The sequence below is a fragment of the Corvus hawaiiensis genome, chromosome 3 (genome assembly GCF_020740725.1).
Source record: "Corvus hawaiiensis isolate bCorHaw1 chromosome 3, bCorHaw1.pri.cur, whole genome shotgun sequence".
NCBI lineage: Eukaryota > Metazoa > Chordata > Aves > Passeriformes > Corvidae > Corvus > Corvus hawaiiensis.
Genome location: NC_063215.1, coordinates 51,025,650 through 51,046,162, shown reverse-complemented (window position 1 = coordinate 51,046,162; position 20,513 = coordinate 51,025,650). Strand labels below are relative to the sequence as shown.

The window sequence follows — 20,513 nt, the reverse complement described above, 5'->3', positions numbered from 1 at the left end:
ATTTTAAACTGCTTCCAGCAATAGGAATGTAACTCAAACAGGGCATTCCACCATGAAGACCATTTAGCCAGTATCTCTACTTAGTTATCTCAGTGCTGAAATACTGCAGTACAGCTTCACTGCATCTTCCTTCTTGTCCACTTCAGACTCCCGTTCAAACTTCTAATGCTCAGTCCAGAACAAATACAAATAATAAAAGGCTTAAGCAGACTCCCTTGCTGGGCACACAAGTACAAGCAGCAAATGACACTTAGCCATGGAACTTGGCCCAGCCCATTTTCAAATCTTTCAGCAAATGATGCCAGAGCCTTATTCTGCTTGTTTGCTTGAGTGAGCATGTTATGGGGAAAACAGGTATACAAACAATACATAGTACTGTTTATCCTTATTCCCAATGGAAAACTGACCTGATGCTGAGATGTTGCATTCACTCAGGACTGCAGGAATACTTTCATTCCACCACTTAAAAAAAAAAACCACTGGATAGAGCAACACGGACTGCCTAATCCACTTACCACAGAAGCTTCCATCCCTTTTTATGGAATCTTCTCAGTATTTCTAGAACGTGACAGAACGTGACACCTACAGCTGGCTTAGTCATCCCAGCCAAGCTGCAGTCTTTATTTTCAGTTAACAAAACCAACCTCTCTAGAATTCACATATTATATAGTAAATATATCTGAAGATAAACCATTAGCTCTGAAATGCCTGAGCATGAAGAATTAAGAAGAAACAAAGATGGGAGTTCCTTCTTGGTTTTAAGGACCTCCAGGGCATAGAAGTCCTATTTACATTGTCCTGTAGATTTCACAAGACTTAATTCTTGCACATCCATTTTGACACTTGAATGTCAAAGTGAGGCAATTCAGCTTTGTTTTTTAATAACTGTCTGTCTTTTTCAAAGATCAATCTGTGAATTGTCCTCCCCACAGATTCTCAGGCATTCACACAGACTCTCTAGAAAGGTAAGACACTTTATTGAATTTTTTTGATAAATTAAGAAAGGACTATGAACCAGACTTATGGGTCACAGGTGCTTGTAAACAGACATCAATTCCTTCCCACAGAAAGCCTGACTCCATGCACTCAGCCCGAAGTCACTTTCCCCAGCGTTGCTCACAGGCTGCATAGTGATGGAGGGCAGAGAAAAAGTCTTCATAGCTGATGTTTACGTGGGAAGGCAAAGAACTGAGAAAGCAATTTAGAAACATTAAAATAAGCTTTTATAAACATCACACTATTCATACAGCCACTCAGGAACATCACTAAAAGAAAGCTATTGTCTGAGTAACCCTGTGAAGTTGTTCTCAACATAGTTATTGTCACTCATCTATAGTAACTAAACCAGTCACCCTCTAAAACCAAAGCCTCCCATTAGAGCACACAGGGCCCTTCAAATCAGTGAAAAGCTGGAGCAGCACAGGTGTGCCTACACATTTCAAGGTGCTATAAATGCACTCAGATTTAAGAAGTTCAGCAAATCTGGTCAGTTCAGTTATTGCTAAAATTGAAAAGTAATCCATAGGTGTGATCTCCTTATATTATCCCATTTCCCTTGTATCCTAAATTTCCCTGTCAGAAATCTGAAAGCCACAGAAAATCAACACTGATGTAAGGAACACTGTCAAATGGGACTGGACCACAGACTAGGTGGTGACAGAAGTTGTTCCTTAAACCTGAGGCATGAAGCCTGCTGTTGCCTAGTCAAGGCTAAAAAACCAACAGTGAATGTTTTGACAGGTTTCATTTAATAATTTTAAATGCCCTCAAATCAATCTCCAGACACTTGTTCAGCTGGATCTCTTCTTTTGGGCAGTTCCATAAACTACGTCATAAAGACTCGTTTGGCTAGATATTATTATTCCAGTGTGTTTCACAACATTTATAAGCAACTCACATGATTTCTGTCAGTCTGATGTGCCACGGAAGGAATCCTAATGTGCTGTCCACAGGACCAAACTTCAAGACTAAATCAGGATCAGGAAATCCATTTGTACCTGTAATAACAAGTTACATTAGGTTTTATTAACTTCATCAGAGGATTTGTTTTAGTTCTAAACCCTAAGGCATCTGCTTTTTCACTAAATGCTTTTTTTTTTTTTTTAATGAAGGTCCCAAGGACAAGTTAACAATTAAAAGCCCAAGAGGACAGACTGGTCTTGCAACACCTGAATGACCAACTCAGCAAAAGCAGTCACTGCAGGCCCAGCTGGAGTGTTATTTTTACATCAGGTAGTTTTCAAAGACTTTGGACAGAAGTTACAGGAACAGTTACATTGTTTTGAGTCACAGCAAACCTTAACAATGCTGTTTAATCTGACTTGTTCTAGTTTTGTCTTGGCAAACTCGATTTTAGTAGCACAGAACATGCTGTACCCTGACTCTACCTACTATAGTCCTTACTTAAACTATGTGGAGCTGCTGTCAAGCAGAGTAAAAGGACTATTAACACCAAAAAAAAAAGCTTAAGGAGGTTTCACTGAAGCACACCTTGGTATTACAGACCATCAAGAAAAAAAACACCCTGTTAGATGACTTGTCTCTTTCTCAGTATGGGACTAGACAAATTTTAGAACCAACTCACTATGAAATTTCAAGCAGACTGCTGCAGCTGACATCTTTCTGGTTAGAGGAAGAACAAGGCAGTATTTCATTTTGTGTTACTACGTGGACAACCTGACCCATTGCAGGGCAGAGCTAGATAGTACTGATGAACTTCACTAATAAGAGTGCCTGCACTCTTACTACCGATACCTTTAAACCCCAGGCAGCCATTTCTTTCATGACAGCATGCTATTCATCTTCAGAGGCTGAAGACAATTAGTGACCAAACACCACTGCCTCTGTCTCCCTTCCATATACTTCCGCAATGCCTAAGCTACTCCAGGCTAAAATTGACAGACAGGAAATAGGCTTAGAATGAGCAGTCTGAGTCCAGCTTTCCCTGCTAATTCTAGCATGTTGATTAGAGCAACATGTGAAAACCAGCAGAGCACCCCAAGGGGACCCAAGAAACTAAACTGCTCCTCTTGCACCTACCTAGCTCATCTGAAAAGCATTCCAGCAGTCATAATTCTGTTTTGCTATAATGCTGCAATTAGTCATGATTATTGTAGGCTATTTCTTGTCACCCCTTCCATTACCCACTAATTCTTCAAGCTAAATGCAAGAATGCTTATACTGGGTAATGACTACCTTTAGCAGATAAAGTTTAATACAGCCTACTTGCTCCAAACTTCAGATGTTATTTCTCAATTCTTTCCTCATTTGCTTAAAAAAAACCCACCACTAAAAAAACCAGTCAAGAGCCTTTTACAATTTTCAGATTAGTTGTAGAGGAACTTAACTTCAGGAATAACAGAAAAGGAAACTAAGGTCACATTTAGCTCCGCCCAGGTTTTGAAACTGAAGCTAGAGATTTTTCAAAAAGTTCACATCCTCCCTCCCCACTGAATCATCACAACAGTCATCCTTTTACCAGAGGTAAAGAAGCTATTTTCCCAAGCATGTGCATTTCTAAGGAAGGATGAAGTTTTTAGATAGGAGTATCTTGTGCCACAGTCCAAATCTTATCTCAAAGTCAAGAAAAAAATTGCAAAGCAAAAGCCACTTATGTGTTCAGAAGCTAGCATGTTAGTATGAAAGAGCTTTGCAGGGAAGCAGTGAATACTTAGAAGTGGGACTCTGGAGGAAGTGCAGCTTTACTCATAGGCTGATTCAATAGCTGAGTACTCCTCAGCTGGTACAGCAGCAGGATCTTCAACACTGCAATGGCTTTTCAAACAGGAAAAGACCTTCAGAGAGCCCAGTTAATGCTAACATTTCCTTCTGGTTCCTATCTGAATGAAAATGAAAATGCACACTGTAGTATTACTGTCAGAACAGCCTACTAAAAACCACAGTACTGTGCCTTCCACTCGGCATCCATTTCTCCACCTAAATGTATCAGCGCTACAGATAATTTACATGTGGAAGCTCCCTCAGAACTGCTAGAGTTACAGCAGTCAAGTTTAGCACACACAAGATAGAAGGATTTGGGAGCAGACTTTAAAAAACAAAAGAGGCCAAAAGACTTGCACACTCAAAGGATGGGAATCTGGCAACATCCCAACTAGGCAAGGAGTTCTGTGAGGGGAACATGAAGGAATTTTAGACCTGATAACTCTACCTTTCTCTTTTCCACATAGATTTTACAGGGCAACTTGAGTAGCCTTAATTGGTAGCCATGTTCTTTGCTGGAAGGCAGACAGACAGCAAGTAGAGACAATATTAAAATGCAGCTGGCACCTACTTTTCTGAAAACAAGCTGATTAGCTGAGGCATTGCTCAGAAGAAAGTACTCTTACACTGCAGAAAACTCAAGCTGTAAGAATTAAGTGCATGACTGAATTAAGAACAAGAAAAGCCACATGACAAGCTAGAACCATACCATTTTAGGACTAGGCTTCAATAACTGCACCCTAAACATGAACAAAAAGTTTAAAAACTACATTAACAGGTATTTAAATCAAAATGTGAAACCCCAGAGATTTACATAAGGCACTATGAATGCAAACCCTAAAAATAAAACTACTCAAGTATTGCTTTTCAGAACACACTCTCAAATCAGTAATGCACAGATGCTTACATTCAATACTGTTCCATTAAAAATGCACACAAACGAAATTTGCCTACAAGTAAAACAACATTTCAAAAGCTGCTGCTAAATAAGTCATGAAAGAATACTTCACCTCCAACAATGTCCTAAACATTAAATAAACAAATTAATAAGTAGGACTAGTTACAGATATTAGCCTTAGTTATTAGCCACATACATTAAGTGGCCTGTTTCAAAGTTCATAGTTTTGACAGATTAGATTTCTCTTCCTGTGCTCAGCTAGCATTTAATACTTCAAAAATAAATCTGCTAATTTTAAGACTGGACCTAATACCTTTAATATACCCAGACAGAAGATGCCCAACAAGTTTGAAAAGCTCCAGTTAAACATCACTGGCCAAAATACACACACGGGTAACAATTGTCACCGGTTCTCCATTAGTGACTGTTCTGAAGAAGTGATTGTTAATTTTCTTTAATTGCCTTTGGGGTATAACAGAATAGATGTCCTAAGTTCTTCTTCAGGTGCCTTATTAAATACACTTAATTCCACTACGGGAGGATGCTAACAGGGATGGAATTCAGTTAGAAGTGACCAAACTGCCATGGAAGTCCATTCACAGAACAATTCAGCTGACCACCCACACGAAAAAGAAGAAATCACTCTCTAAAGTCCAATTAATGGGAACCACAGTACAATAAAGTGCCTAAAGGCATCCAAGTTCAAGTGTGCAATCTGAAACCTGAACCCTGCCAAGCTAATTACAGATGCAATTAACATGCACAGATCACCTAGGCAAGCTGAGCAACTCATTATAGCTCCATAGTACCACTGGAAAAGTGGATACTAATTCTAAACTACTTCTCCCAGGTGTGATATTAGGGCAGTCCTGCCCTTTTCATAGCTATTTCATGGAGCCACACATCTCAGTGCAGAGTCAGTAATCTGTATGAATTAGTAATGATGATAACTAAGCTAGTGTGGGTTATACAGCAGCAAGAGAACAGCAAGTGCTCTATCATTTGCACTCAGGGTGGTAGTCAGGCAGCAGGAACAGCTTAAATCGCTGTAACCAGATCTGGAAAAGACTCTGCCCACCCACGTTTGCAGCCTGCAACTTGCAGGAAGTTAACCTAAGTTAGAATAGCCTAGTTTTAGGTGATCCCAACAGTACTTTTTTTAAAAAGCTCATTGCAGAACATACCAGAGAGGCTGTAAACTCTGAAAAGCCAAAACTCTACAATTTAGCTTAATATTTATGCTAAAGAATTTTTTCTGCTTAAAGAAGCAGCTCAAAAGGCAATAAACCAGTAAGAAATTTTTAACAGAAGCCTAAAAGCAATAATCATAACTTACTCTGATAGACTAAGCATCGAGATGCATGCATTCCAAGCTACAAATATACTAGAAACTAAATTGTTATGAATTGAGTACTCTTTCCCCTCCTTCCCACAGACCATATTATACTTACTACTTAATAAGTTGTCTAACATATTCACATCCAGGTCTGAATGTGTTCTTTGCTGCTGTGCTACCAACTGACAGAAGTTCTGAGCAGCTTTGACTATGTCTGCTTTTCCATCTTCCGGAGACAGCACCTTCAATGTAGATTGGCAATTTAAAACTGAAAGTACAAAACATAGTTTAAAAGCAACAGAAACAGAAATTGTTTTGTATGTGCTTTAGACAGTCATAGATACAGTTGAAAGTAACTTGTAGTTTACTTCATATATTACAACTAGCCACAGATATACCTCATCTATCTCTTAGAGAAGTGGGTAAGAGTTTCCTGGATTTGCTGTATTACTAAAACACAAGCTTAAGACAACTACTCAGAGAAGCCTTGTGAGAAGGGGTTTAATCCAGTCTTGAAATGTAGTTTTCCAGGAAATTTGGATTGGTTCTTACACTGTCAGGCAAAGCACTGAGAGGAAAGGTGCTTGGATAGCAACTTAAGTGGTTCAGGGAAAGGAAAGAAAAAACCCCAACAAACTAATTTCTACCCTAGAAGAGGAAGGTGTTTTTAACAGCGACTGTGTACATTCAGGTGACACAATGATTAAGCTGTGCCAAGATCTCTTTCTCCGTGGGAGTGTAGTTGGCTTCAGACCCTCTGTAGCTTCGGCTCCAGAATCCCAGTGGTCGGCCCCGAGTCTCACCAGGCACCTTCTGCCAGAGGCTCCAGGACAGACCATTGTTCCCGGCTGCAGAGTAGAGCACATTCTTCACCTCTGGTCCTGTCCTGACTGGGCCAAGGGCTACGGCGTGAGCAATTTCCTGTTTGATCTGAGTGAAGGCTTGCTGCTGTTCAGGGCCCCAGTGGAAATCATTCTTCTTGCAGGTAACCAGGTAGAGAGGACTCACGATCTGGCTGTACTCGGGAATGTGCATCCTCCAGAAACCTATAGCACCTAGGAAAGCTTGTGCTTCCTTCTTGTTGGTCGGTGGAGACATTGCTGTGATCTTATTGATGACCTCAGTGGGAATCTGACATCATCCATCTTGCCACTTTACTCCCAGGAACTGGATCACTTGAGCAGGTCCTTTGGAGGCATGGTACCCCAGAGAGAATAGTCTGACAATGGGACTCATTTCAAGAGCAGGCTTATTAACACCTGGGCTAGAGAACATGGCATAGAGTGGGTGTACCACATCCCTTACCATGCACCAGCAGCTGGGAAGGTTGAGCGGTGTAATGGACTGCTTAAAACCACCTTGAAGGCACTGGGCGGGGGACTTTCAAAAACTGGGAGATGCATTTAGCAAGAGCCACCTGGTTAGTTAACACTCGAGGTTCCACCAGCCGAGCAGGCCCTGCCCAATCCAAACCCCTACAAACAACAGACAGGGATAAGGTTCCAGTGGTGCACATGAGAGGTATGCTCGGAAAAACTGTTTGGGTTAATTCTGCCTCGAGCAAAGACAAACCCATCCGTGGGGTCGTTTTTGCTCAGGGACCAGGCTGCACCTGGTGGGTGATGCAAAGGGATGGAGAGACCCGATGCTTACCTCAAGGGGACCTTGTTTTAGGGTGAACTACCCATGGCTCTGCACTTGTATCAGTATCAGCATGTATATATGTATATAATTTGGGTGATGCATGTATTTATATGGTTAAAACGGTTAAGTTTCATGTAACATGTTAGTACGGGAAAAATTCGGGGTGGATAATGTTGGGGTTTTAGGAGTTCTCCTGGGGTTTTTTTTCTGTTAAAGGAATTTTCCCCACACATGTTGCCAGGGGGACAAATTACTGGGTGCGTACGGAAAACAAAGGACCTGGCCACAGGTGGAGGGGTGCATCTCTTTCACCTAGGTTTGTGGGCAGTCGGTCCCGGCGTTTGGACAGAGGGAGGCTGCTTCTTTGGCTGCCTTCCTTCTACCAGAGAAACCCCGGGGTTCCCAAGCCTGCCCTCCCTGCCCCGCTGGGAGCCGGGCTGCAGCAGCCCTGCCCCGCTGTTGCTCTGAGCCTTCACTACTCTGTGGCCCTGCTCGACCTGCCCGCCCAGACCTCCGGGGGGTTTTCCACCGCTGCTCTGCAGTTTGGATACATCGCGTCTGCCACCCGGGATTTGTGCTTGTCCCTGCTGTTCCAGTCTGCCGTTCCAGCCTGCTGTTCCTGAGGGTCCGGCCGGACACCAGGATCGGCTGCCCACGGGTTTGTGAAGCCTTTGTTCCATCCCTTCCCGGGATCCCAGGCCGCCAGTGCCGCGTGCTCCCCGAGCTCGCTCCGGAGCGCCCCCTGCAGCCGCGGGGGAACCATCGCACCTGCCCTGCTCACCGGGAGCCGCCAGCGCCCCTGCCGGCTGCGAGCGGAACTGCACCCGAGGGGAAAAGGGCCTGACAGCCGAGAAGGCTGGCACTGGGTTTGTGATTGCTGTTACTGCCAGAGTTGTTGTTGTTTTGTTTGACTGGTTATACACATATAGATATATAATAGTAAAGAACTGTTATTCCTATTTCCCACATCTTTGCCTAAAAGCCCCTTGATTTCAAAATTATAATAACTCGGAGGGAAGGGGGTTGCACCTGCCATTCCAAGGGAGACTCCTGCCTTCCTTAGCAGACACCTGTCTTTCAAACCAAGACAGTGTTTTTAACAGCGACTGTGTACATTCAGGTGACACAATGATTAAGCGGGGGGCCTCCCTCAATCTCATCACAGCATCTTGATGCAAGAGTTACAATAAGGATCTAAGATTGCTACATTGAAGCTAGGAACAACAGTCTAGAATTCACCTATTCATCTGTAATTAATTATGTCTGTGAATTAAGAGGACATTTCACAACAATAATTATCTTAATGTCTACACTGTTGAGACGCAAGAGTCTTCTGACACTATATGACTTGCATCATTGTCAGTTCTGGTAAGGTACCTCAGAAGTAAACTTGCCAAAGAAGCTGAAGGCCACAGATGGTGCACTATAGCTGGCTTGAAGTTAAGTGGGTTAAATACCAAAGTGTCAACACTTTAGACTGATACCAAACTTATGACAGCTATAACCAGATACTTAAAAATAACATTTCTTTAAACTGCAGAACCTGACTGCAAAGGACCACACAGCACAGTCAAGATTCCTAAGAACACCTAAAAACCCCTCAGTTCATCTATCCAAAGCCACCATGATGAAAATAATTGTTCCTTGATATTGCTTGATTTGCAAATTTGCATCAAACCTATGTTGAATATTTAACAGTATCTCTAAATGGAATACACGTAATTTTGTTTTTCAGAAGAAGTGAAAAATTGCAGGTAATAGTAAACTGCATAGATGTCAGTTTGTTGAGTTGAAAATATGAAGCATCTGATCTGACTGTGAAGCAAAATTCTTCTAATTGAAGAATGAAAAATTTAAAAAGAGAACAGAAAACACCTCTGCTTTTCAGTGTCCAGCACAAAAGGTTCCTGAGATTTAAACACACTCTTTCCATCGGCAAGTCTGAGAAGTCTTTCAGTAGTTTGTTTGGTGTGAACGTAAATATCCCAACTTAGGTAAGTGTAGCTAAGTATGCTGGAGTTTAAGCCATTAATAGCCTGTCTACCCCATTTTCTGCTGGTTATTTCAACCTTCACAGGAAGAAAAAGAAATAGCATGAAACCTAGGTTCTTCTACATAAATGCTAGCATCTTAGGCTAAGTTGTTCATAAGGCAAGTTCATGCTACAACAATTAAGTCTATACCAGAAAACTGGCACAAAGGAGTTTGGTATCCTGTCAGCTCTCGTAGGGGGAGCAAAACCTGCAAGCAGCATTTTAAATGCAGCTAAATGTACTACAGCTTGTGCAGTCTTTTTGTAAGTCTTTGAACTATCCTGGTCTTAAAACCTAATGGTTGTTTAGCTATTATGAGACGTATTTAAATATCATGAGTTCTAGTTAGGAGAGCTGTATCAGCCCATCCCTTTAAGACAAAGGCCTGATTTAAGTACATGCCAGTGATTTACTTTATTTTGAACACAATTCTAGCATTTGTCTTAGGCAGCAGAAGAGTAAATAAGTACTTATAGCAGATACTACTGTATAAGGAACATCAACCTTGAAACATACTCCTGCTTTCCACACCTATATACATGCAAAAGCTATCACTGCCAAACTTTTTTTTTTTTTTAACTTGTGCCCTTTACCTTCGTGATGGCACTATACCTTGCTATGACAACCAGCAGTCTTGCTCTTTCCCCTCTTCCTTCCCACTTTGAGGTGTATGTTTGGACAGATGGACGCACACACATTGTTAACTTGACATCAGTCCCCTTACACTTTAGCGCTTTTTCAACTCTCAGCAAAACAATTAATTTCATTGAAACAGTGGGGAGTTGAGGTACACTGATGCATTGAAAGGGTCATGTCACAACAGTCGGTCTGAAGGAAAGATCAGGCCATCCAATAATGATTACTACAGCAAGGAGAGAGCAATGTTTTCCTGTTAGTTTAGAACAAATAAGCACAGTGGAAGTTTAATACTAGCCCAGGAAGGTTGCATGTTTTCTGATAATAATTTCTTAATGAAGAAAAAGGTCACTGTACATAGGAATATGTTTAAGTAAAAGCAGAGTTATGATTGATATACAGCTATTTAGAGGCATACCAAGCCCCTCTTGTAGTTCATCTTACCTTGACCAGTTTTGTCTTGATTTGCAAATTTCACGGTGTACTTGGAGACATCTAGTCCCAAGAGTTCTTGCTGCTGTTTTAAAATTTCATCCATCAATCTTGAATTATTCCTCTTGAAAATACCTTTAAAAAAAAAGTTGCATGTCAGCCAACTCCTAACTGACACTAAGCAGGAAGAAAAAATTAGTCAGTGCCAGTTTCAGACTGGAATTCACAAGTGTGGGTAAGAATTCAAAGCAAGTGCTACTGCACATGACTAATCTGAGTGACCTTGGGAAATCAACTCATGTGCTTTTGTTCTCCTTACACCCAGCCTGACTTAAGTAGCAAGTTGCAATTGCGTAAGGGATAGCTTAAGACTTACTTCATTGTCCTTAGTATGCTAGAAATAGAGAAAGCAATAATCAGCACAGAATGACCAAGTCAGATTAACACCAAATTTCTTTAATGCCCATGTTGCTTAAGTCTGCTACATCAGTAAGGCTGCAGGCTAACAAAGCAAGTCACCACTAAATCAGCATTTCAGGTCTCAGTAACTGTCCACTCTTAAGCCATCCAATAACATGGATTTCCCAATAAGAGAATTTCACAAGCTGTATATTCCAAGGAGTTCATGCAGTCCCTAAGGCCTTTTTACACTTAAATATTTAAGGCAGACACATTTTGAATGCAGGAAATTACAAAAGCTTGCTTCAAACATACTTGGGTTCCTGTACTAAAATAAATTGTAGCTTTTGAGAAACATAACTCAATTATTTCAAATTAAAAGCCACAGTAAAAACTAAATGTTATAGTTTAAGTATTTACAATCCAAAAGCACGGCTAGGCATATTCAATCAGGAACTGGATAATGCTTTTATCACGTGGTGTTCAGAGGTTTTTACTCATCTTCATTCAGAAACCTTATGTCAAACACTTTTGTTGACCAGTCTAAAAAGGCCCATGCACTACTCTTACAAGACAATGTAAGACATGCAATCTTATGATCAGTCTTAAGATTCAGCACCACAACCTAATTGTAGGATCTGGAACTGCTACAACAGTTCCCACATTGGCCAAACAGTGCATAAGCACCAGATTAAGACCATAATACACTAGGAGTTAGTTTGCAATATGAAGTGATACAGTGCATTTATTTAATATGCTAGCCTTTAGGCCTAATGAATTAGTATTTTTCTACAGGCTTCATCGGAGATTTTAATACGTGGCAAAGTATCTATTTTTCCTCTCATCCTGGATACTTCTGGTACAAAAAACCCCCTATTTCATTACAGAAGTGTTAGTGATGTTTGTAACTGATTTCACATGTTTACAGAAAAGCAAGTTGTGGTAAGGCACAAACCTCTACAGAAAAAAAAGCATGTTAGAATACTTTCACTAAGTTTAAACTAAAGTTAAATTGTTGCTCTTCGTGCTCCCGCTTTCTAGTGTATACTTACACACAACAGAAATTGAGAATGCTGCTTTAAATAATGCTGTTTGACACAACTCTGCTTGGCTTGGTCTGTTTCATGCTGGGGTTAGCACAGATTGTCTTCCTGACACCCAAGGTCAGCAGTGCAGCCACTGTGATCACTAATCCTGCACCGTCTTCAAGGAAGATCTGTACAGGGCTGCATGTGCCTCACCTCTAAGAGTCACCTGACTTCCATACACTTTTAAAGAAATAAAACTATGTTCAATATCCAGACAAACATGTGACATAATTAGGAAAGGCTCCCAATCTGGGAAATCAGCTGCTGCTCTTTGTCCCCTTCCCCACTCAACATTAATGATATCAAATCCTTTCTCACAAGAAGTTTTTGCCTTGTCCTGCCAAAGACTGGAAGAACTCATTTAAGACTCCACACCCCAGCTCTAAAGTAAATTAGGACATTGAGGACAACAGGTAGAAGAACTGACCAAGGTGTTCGCTTCTCAGTAAAAAGAGACATCAGATAATGGACTTGGTCCAGCTCCAAAATGAAGGCCCTTAACACACTCAACAGGTACAGAAGACTTGCTAAATAAATGTGTTCTTAAGATTTATCTGAGTATCACTCTTCTATTCTGCTCATTTATCTCACCCACCCCCTCAGTTGTTCAAACCTGGTGACTGCATGACTCCTGGAATAGTGGTTTAACAAACAGGAAGCGACTGTAGCTGTACCATGTAGTTGCAGTATGCCTTCCTTGGAAAGGCCTCCACACCTAAATTCCCATTGATCCATCAACCTTGACATATACGCAGTTTTCCTGAAGAGAAGATCCTGAAGCACAGCAGAAGGTAGTAAAAATTCAAACTAAACCAGATTTTAATTAAAAACCAAGAGCATTTGGGAATATTCCTTCAACATTTTGTCTCTCAGTCAGTGCACAAGAGACTTATGAATGCACATCACTGCAAACACAGTCCTGCCAAATGCAATGTTCATAGGCCAAATTCACATTTGACTTCAAGAATTTTACATGGTTGTGACTCAGCTATATGCTCCTTTCCCTTACAGTATCTCAAAACCCCATTTATCTACAAGGCTCATTTTTTTTTAAACTTTGGAAATGTACACAAGTTAGTTCTGGGAGATGCTGTTGCTTAATTTAAACATGACAAATACAGCAAACAAGTGCATGAGTAGACCAACTCAGTAACAGAATTATAGTGTTCCTAGGCAGTGAAATTTAACTCTTGATTTACTGCTACCCTCCAATTTTGTTCACAGTCCTCCACACAAGCTGAAAGCAAGTCCATAATATGATTTTAACATTACAAAAAAATAATGTTTGACAAAGGGCTACTAAATTTTAGCAATACAACAGCCGTTTGCTGTTATATGAAAAAAAAATTTGGCACTACTCCTGTTTCTAAGATGGAACACAAACATGAAATTGTCACTATTATTTCTCACCACAAGATTTTCTGGTTTTGAAAAGCAGAGACATTGCTTCAGTCAGAACTCTGGAACCTTTACAAACGTGTAAGTTCCTGCAAATGAAGTGTTCTAAGAATTACATGTATTTAAGCACTAAAATTCCCAAAGCAAAACAGTATAAAACTCCTGGTCTTGGTTTGTTTAACTACTGAGAACTTGTGAGCTGTTTTCAGGGATAATACTTGTTTTTACAACACAAGCTGCAAACATGCTGTTGGTCATTTGTTTCTGTTAGAGCTGAGGCAAACCAGAAGCATTCCCACAGTAGTCCTCCATTACACAGGTCCTTTCCAGGGCACACACCTTTTGCTCAGATTTACAGCAGGTACAAGCCATGCCCCTTTGCTTGCAACCGTGGTGTTGCAACATTTTAGGGTTAGATACTGACAAATGAAGTTTGTAATTAAGAGGCTGCAAGTTCAGCAGGTGTAAAAGTAACAAGAATTGTGAAAAGGAAGTAAAAAACTGGCACAGAGAAACACCAGGTGAGGTCAACCATTTGTTTGTCTGACTAGACCACCACAGTCACCAACTGTTAATGCCTTGATGGCATCTCAAAGTTCAACACTCTCAACTGCCCTGCTTTTTAAAGCACCAGCAACTGGTAAAGCACAGAAAAAGAGTTAGCTCTTCCTTGCAAGGGAACACCTTGCCAAAGTGGAGCCTAGTAAAGAACATATCTCCACAACACTTCAGTTATTTGCTTTCTCAACTCCTTTACAGTGCTGACAAGGAAAGAGTTATCAAGAGTTATAATTGTTATCAGGTAATAATCTGTTTAAAGCATTAAAGTATTAACATTTTGAGAAATATCAAATTGTAAGCCACTTCAAAGAACGCATATGAAAGAAATTGTTTTAATACTTGAACAACTTTTGCCTACATCCTGTTGGATCATGCTGGTTGAAAACGGAGGAAAGCATGGCCATTACACCGGACCTCACAGAATAAGGAATGCTAGAAAAAAATATCTTGTTTATTCCAAGAGTCTAGGAAAAAAATTAATTCAAGTTTGAATGTAGCTGAAGTCACTTAAATTTCAGTCAGATAAAGGTCACTTAAGATAGTGCCAACCAAACAAAGAACTTGAGTTAGAACTTAGAACTTCAAAGGTGACCATTCCTCACTCATTTCTTCTTGGAGGAATATTCTGCACTAAGAGAATAGGAGCTCATCAGCAATTTAGATAAAAGATACGTCTTCCGTACTTCCCATTCCTTTAAGGAGATTACCTCCTACAGATTAGTGTTATCCCTTTTAATAAATGTGGTCTGAGAACTCCTCTCAACTTGACACCAAAACGCAATTGTTGAATGTGAAATTTCACCTGGGTGAAGGTCCACAGCAGGTGCCATGTGATACTGGTATCTCACAAGTGTTCCACTGACATAGAACTGCAACATATTTATCTTGCTCAGTGAAATGAACACGCTGCACACTCAGAAAATTTTATGGATTGATCAAATCAGTTAAACTACCAAACAATCTAGAAGAGACTATAAGCCTGTGTTTGGGGCTAATGAAATAATTTCTTTTGCATACTGGAGTACTCCATCCTTTCAAAGAATTTCTAAGACAAAACTGGCCAGAAGCAAAGCAGTTCACTGGAAAGCTAAACCCAGGATGAATAAACTCAAGTTTTCAATATAGTCACACTATGGGCTTTAAGAAACGTTCAACCTGAACCGTCTACCTAGAAGTCCAAAGTACCCAAATGCCAAGATTCAGCAAACTCCCAAAAAAGCACTCTAGATTTGTCCTAAACTATATCAGGAAAGCTTCACTTATGGACAGAAGTAACACTCAAGCAAGCTCTCCCAAATGGCAAAACAATTACCAAAAGAAAGTTAAAGTATATATCACCAGTCAAAAGCTTCCGCTCCCCAGAAGATATTGTAAATGCTATTATATTATTGCATTACCAATGCTTTCTGACTGCAACAAGGCTGCAGTATTTCCTCAGAGATAAGGTCTTGACCAGCATGGCTGGATTTCTACCAAGTAATAGGACTGGCAATACAGAAGGCAACAGAAATAAATTCTTGATCAAAAGCCCGAAATTTTAGTTTGCATTATTTAACCCAGGTTTGCACAGTAGCATTAAGTTTATTATGACTTTATCATGCTGCACATCAATGAAAATTGGGAGAAAGGGCTTCCACACACCAGGGGCAGTAAAGCCAGGCCACCTTGGGCCTCCAAACATGCTGAGGCAACAGAGAATGTCTCAGTTCTGAGCCCTGTGCAACTCCAGACAGGTTGCCTTTAAAGTTACTGGTGCAGCTGCTGTAACAAAACAGTGTCAGCTGGAACACACCTACTTAACTCTGACTCTGAAGAACACCTACCTGTTCTGACCCTACATGAAATACCTTCTATTTAGTTTTGTAAAAAATATAGTCATGCACTCCTATAAACAAATAAACAGCTTATCTAGCACATCTTTAAAGAACTTCATGCTTCCCTTTCCTCCTACAGAAGGGGCAATTAAGGACATATTTTGAATTTAATCCTTCTGCAGGAAACTGACCCACTGTTTCTTGCAGAGAAGGCAACCATGGAAGACCACACTTGTAAACAAGGTTTCCTGTTGCAAACAAAAGAATCTCAGTACTACAGATATGTAGTGAAGGAAAAGAAACAAATTAACATATACCTCACCACATTTAACACTGATCCAGAGCACTCATAATTGGTTTTCCTTCTCCACACAGCCAGCACCAGTGGGAACTTTGACAAATCAAGTGTTGGTACAATTGTACGAACACAGAACCTTACAGAAGCAGCTCAGCAGTCCAAAAGCACCACTCACCATCTGAGAAGATGAAAACAAGTGCACACTGTAATTAAGGGTCACGCTCTGCTACTGATAACAACAAGCTGTACCTGACTTTATTCACCTTCACTATTATCAGTGTTAGTGCTGAGGGTTCCAGACTCCATCACCACTGAGCATCAGATTTAGCAACAGCTGCATGCAACATCCTACTTAATGACAAGTCTATCTGGAAATGGAAATATCCTCAATCAAGGCACCCCAAGGAGCTTAGCACCAAAAGGAAGGCAGCATATGTGCTATTACCAGCAGTAAGCATACACTAGAGCTGTATGAATGACTACTTGCTTGCTCTCTGAAGCTGAAGTCAGTTTTAAAAGCTCAGCTGTGCACAAAGCAGTTGTAGCTGCTATCTTGGACAATCCACTGAACACCTGTGAAGAACATGATGTGTAATGGCAGGCTGTTCTCATCAACCCTGAAAGTTTGGCAAAAGCCACAGATTTAAAATATTTTAGTTGCTCTGCCTTCTTCAATTTTGCTCCAACAAATTGGAAATCAAGCTAGCAAATAAACTAACATATTCTGGTATCAGAGGACCAATAGGAGAACTACTGAAAAGTATGTTTTGAAATCATGAGATAATAGCTGTATTTCCAGATCTCAGAGGTAACAGCAAAACCTTTTAACATGTAACTTTAGAATGAAAAATTAAAATCCACATTCATCACACAACCTGCACTTAGTACAACAAAAACAACCAAACTAAACAAAAGAAAAAAATTCCCAACACCGAAACAAAAAATAATATCATCCCAACACAGAACAGAAGTGAGCAATTTACACATGTAACTTTAGAATGAATGAAACAATACATGGAAACAGCAGCAAATAACCCAAGATTTTTTTTCTGACCTGCTAGCAACAACAATTGTTCTGCAAGGTAATTTCAGCTCTTCAGGGGACAAAGCCTTATAATTTCTGGTCATCTTATTTACAGTCTTGTAATAGTCAGTCTTAAATCTGAATGAATTTCAACACGTGCTGGAGAAGCAGTAGTAGCTTCTCAAAAAATAACATTTCAGACATCGCTACAGCTCTGGCTCCTTCCTGTGAGACAGGAGCTCAGCAACATTGGAGCTCAGCATTGGCTGGTGCCTTCTCCCTCCTCAGTGCTGCACAGGGAACAAGATGAAAACCAAGACGACCAAGAAACATGATTCTCAGCTTGATCTGTACCTCAGTTCAGTTGTCATATGTGTAATTTGTGGAGCACAGTGCTGGAATCTAAAAAGGAACTAAGCACATATGTAACACACTAGGCAATACTGCCCATAGCTTATTTAAGGTTTGACACAAGTTAAAGATCCTGTACAATAAAAATGTCTCTCCAAGCTATGAGGGAACTCTCTCTCTTCCTTGGTACTAGTGTTTGCTCTGCAGCATTTCACCTGGTTGAATGCTTTCCAAGTTGGGAGTAAAAACTGTCAACATACAAACAACTTTTCAGAAGGTGCTGTTCTCTGTGTGCTTGAGATGTTATGCAAATACTTCATATCATTCTTTGACTTCCAAATGAGGAAGTGTTCTCCCTCTGAAATACAACATAATCAAGTTCCACAACAGCCCTGTACAGATGGCCAGTTTAAACTTCTAAGTGACTGGTATTAAGCCCAGTTTCTTATAATGATCTTAGAGAATTTAGTGAAAGTGAAGTCTTTTGAGTCTTTTATCACATAGGAAGGATCAACCATGAAACAGAACTATAAATAGCAATGGTTTAAAACAAAGTGAACAATTTTTAAAAATCACCAATGCCTATGCTCAAGGAAAGGCCTGCATACCTCATATGCCTTTGCACACTTGATGACAAAAGACTTCACCTACTTATGTGGGATGCACTGCTGAACATTTCCTGAAAGAGCACTAAAAGACAACTGTACCTCTAACCTGGCATAAGTTTACAGAGTTCACCTAACTTGCATGACACCTCTAAACAGCCATTGGAAGTGGCTCAAAACAAGTTAAATCCTGGTGTCCAACAGTCTCACCCCTGACAGATCTCAAGAGCACAGGGATCTTCAGCATGAAGTTTTTTTCCTCTGCAGAAGACAGAAACAGGATACAGTCCACCTCATGTATTGTTAGCCCTTCTGAGTTAACAGCTTGTCCAATACAAGTTAGAGATCACCTCTCAATAGCTGGACAGAAAGCTTCACCTAAGAATATCTTGAATATGCTAGTTTTAGCTCCCCACTAGGAAGGGAGAGGTATGAGGAAGACAGACTTGTTCCATGATTTCCTCACAGTATGTGAAATCCAAACTCTGAGCTTATCCTTATGATAATAGGTGACGTGGAATCAACATATCTGCAAGAGCCAGAGTCCAATGGTCTTACACCTGAGACCTAGTAATAAATAAAATCACACAGCAGATATGAAAAAACAGAGCTTTCAGAAGCACAGGCTCAGAGTTAACTCAAATGCCAAGCAGCACCAAATGCAGACCACATAATTTAATTTTACAATACAGACAGCACACAGGACATACATGCTTACGTTTAACTACTTGTCCATCCTGTTTCTTCACATAAGAGTACTTGAAAAGAGATGGCTACTTTCATTCATCCACTTCTCGAGGTTCAGACCTAGCTCATAAACAGCACTCATAAGAGCAGGTAGCCTAGCGCTCTTCCCTACTAACAGTCCGTGCCCTGCACTTTCAGATGCCAGCAGTTCCTGTCAGCCCAGGGCTGAGGACAAGGCTCTAGAAAACAGGCAGGACCGCGTCTGCCCGACACAGGAGCTAGGCCAGAAGAGCACTGGGGCCATTCCCCAGGCTCCCCGGGGCCAGCTCTGCAGCGGCCAAACAGCTGCAGGGGATGGGAAAGGAGCTGCCAGCAGAGAGGCTGGCACCGGACTCGGGAAGACCCCAGGACAGGGCGGCCCCCCGGCTCCACGCCAGGAGGCGCTCCCAGGGCGGGCACCGCCCGGGGCCGGGACTTGGGGCACGCCGGCCACTGCTCACCGTTATGGTCGTAGACGCTGACGTAGGAGATGCCCACGGCCATGCACCACACGACCAGGCTGGCCATGTCCGCGTAGCTCGGCTCCTCCTCGGTCACCACCAGCCCCACGTGCACCGGCAGCTTCCGCAGGGCGCGCCCGTCCGCGCGCCACCGCTGCCGTCCGCGCGCCGCCCCGCCGTGCGCGGGTCCCCGCCGCCGCCAGGCCGCGCGCGCCTCGCGGAACCCGAGCGCGCGGGCGGCGGGCGCCAGAAGCGCGCAAGAGGTGGCGGCGGCGGCGGCCGCGCGGCCGCGCAAGCACGCGAGAAGCGCGCGCTGCAGACAGAGCAAGGCGCGCACCAGCGCGTGCAGCGCGCGCCACGCCAGGCCGCCCGCCCCGCTCATGGGACCGACCGACAGGAGCGCGCGGGGGAGCCTCAGCCGCTGCGCGCCGCCCGTCTCGCCATCCCCTCACGGAGCCCGCGTCCCCCGACCGGCAACCGCCAGCGCCGCCATCTTCCCGCCGCCCCGCCTGATCTTTCACCTCTCAACCCGCCACACGCGAGCCGCTCGTTGGCCGCCGCGCGGGCTGACGTCACTTCCGCCCGCGGAGCGCGAATGACGTGGCCTGTAGGGAAGGGGAGGGCGGGGCCAGGGCAGGAGGCGGGGCTGGGAACGGCCGGGTCGGGCCGGCCCTGCGGGAGGGGCGGGGTCAGGGCGGGGCCGCTCCCCCTGGCGGCCGCTGCTGGCGACGGCCCCGCAGTGCCGGGGGCGGGACGGAAGGCGCCGGGGCGGGGCCGGGGGCGGGAGGGAAGGCGCCGGGGCGGGGCCGGGGGCGGGAGGGAAGGCGCCGGGGCGGGGCCGGGGGCGGGAGGGAAGGCGCCGGGGCGGGGCCGGGGGCGGGAGGGAAGGCTCCGGGGCGGGGCCGGGGGCGGGGCGTGACGTCTCCCCGCTCGTGTCTGGCTCCGGGGCTCCAGACCTCTGCCCGCAAGGCTGGCGAACCTGCGGGCTGTTTAAGGGACCGATCTCCAAGATTCTCCCTCTGTCCCATCCCAGCCTTGGTCTTCCTAGCGTCGGCAGCGCCTTGTTCACGCTGGTGTAGGAAGCAGGGG

At 42.9% G+C, this 20,513-nt stretch overlaps 1 protein-coding gene across 1 annotated transcript; it reads right to left on the bottom strand.

The window, feature by feature from the left end:
- Positions 1 to 954: 954 nt before the first annotated feature.
- NUS1 (NUS1 dehydrodolichyl diphosphate synthase subunit) lies at positions 955 to 19,808 on the bottom strand. Its single transcript, XM_048298375.1, has 5 exons — positions 19,425 to 19,808; positions 10,712 to 10,834; positions 6,070 to 6,222; positions 1,898 to 1,997; positions 955 to 1,188 (listed from the first exon to the last, which is right to left on the bottom strand). Exons 1-5 carry the CDS (start codon positions 19,804 to 19,806, stop codon positions 1,098 to 1,100), a joined length of 849 nt encoding a protein of 282 aa, XP_048154332.1. The 5' UTR covers positions 19,807 to 19,808; the 3' UTR covers positions 955 to 1,097.
- Positions 19,809 to 20,513: the final 705 nt, after the last annotated feature.

Excerpts from the sequence above, each read along its gene's own strand:
- NUS1 (XM_048298375.1), bottom strand. The coding sequence starts at position 19,806 with ATGAGCGGGGCGGGCGGCCTGGCGTGGCGCGCGCTGCACGCGCTGGTG. Across the intron at positions 1,998-6,069 it reads GTTAGACAACTTATTAAGTA|GTACAAATGGATTTCCTGAT; the intron begins GTAAGTATAATA and ends TTGTTATTACAG. Across the intron at positions 1,189-1,897 it reads ATCAGACTGACAGAAATCAT|TTCTTTGCCTTCCCACGTAA; the intron begins GTGAGTTGCTTA and ends TTGCTTTCTCAG.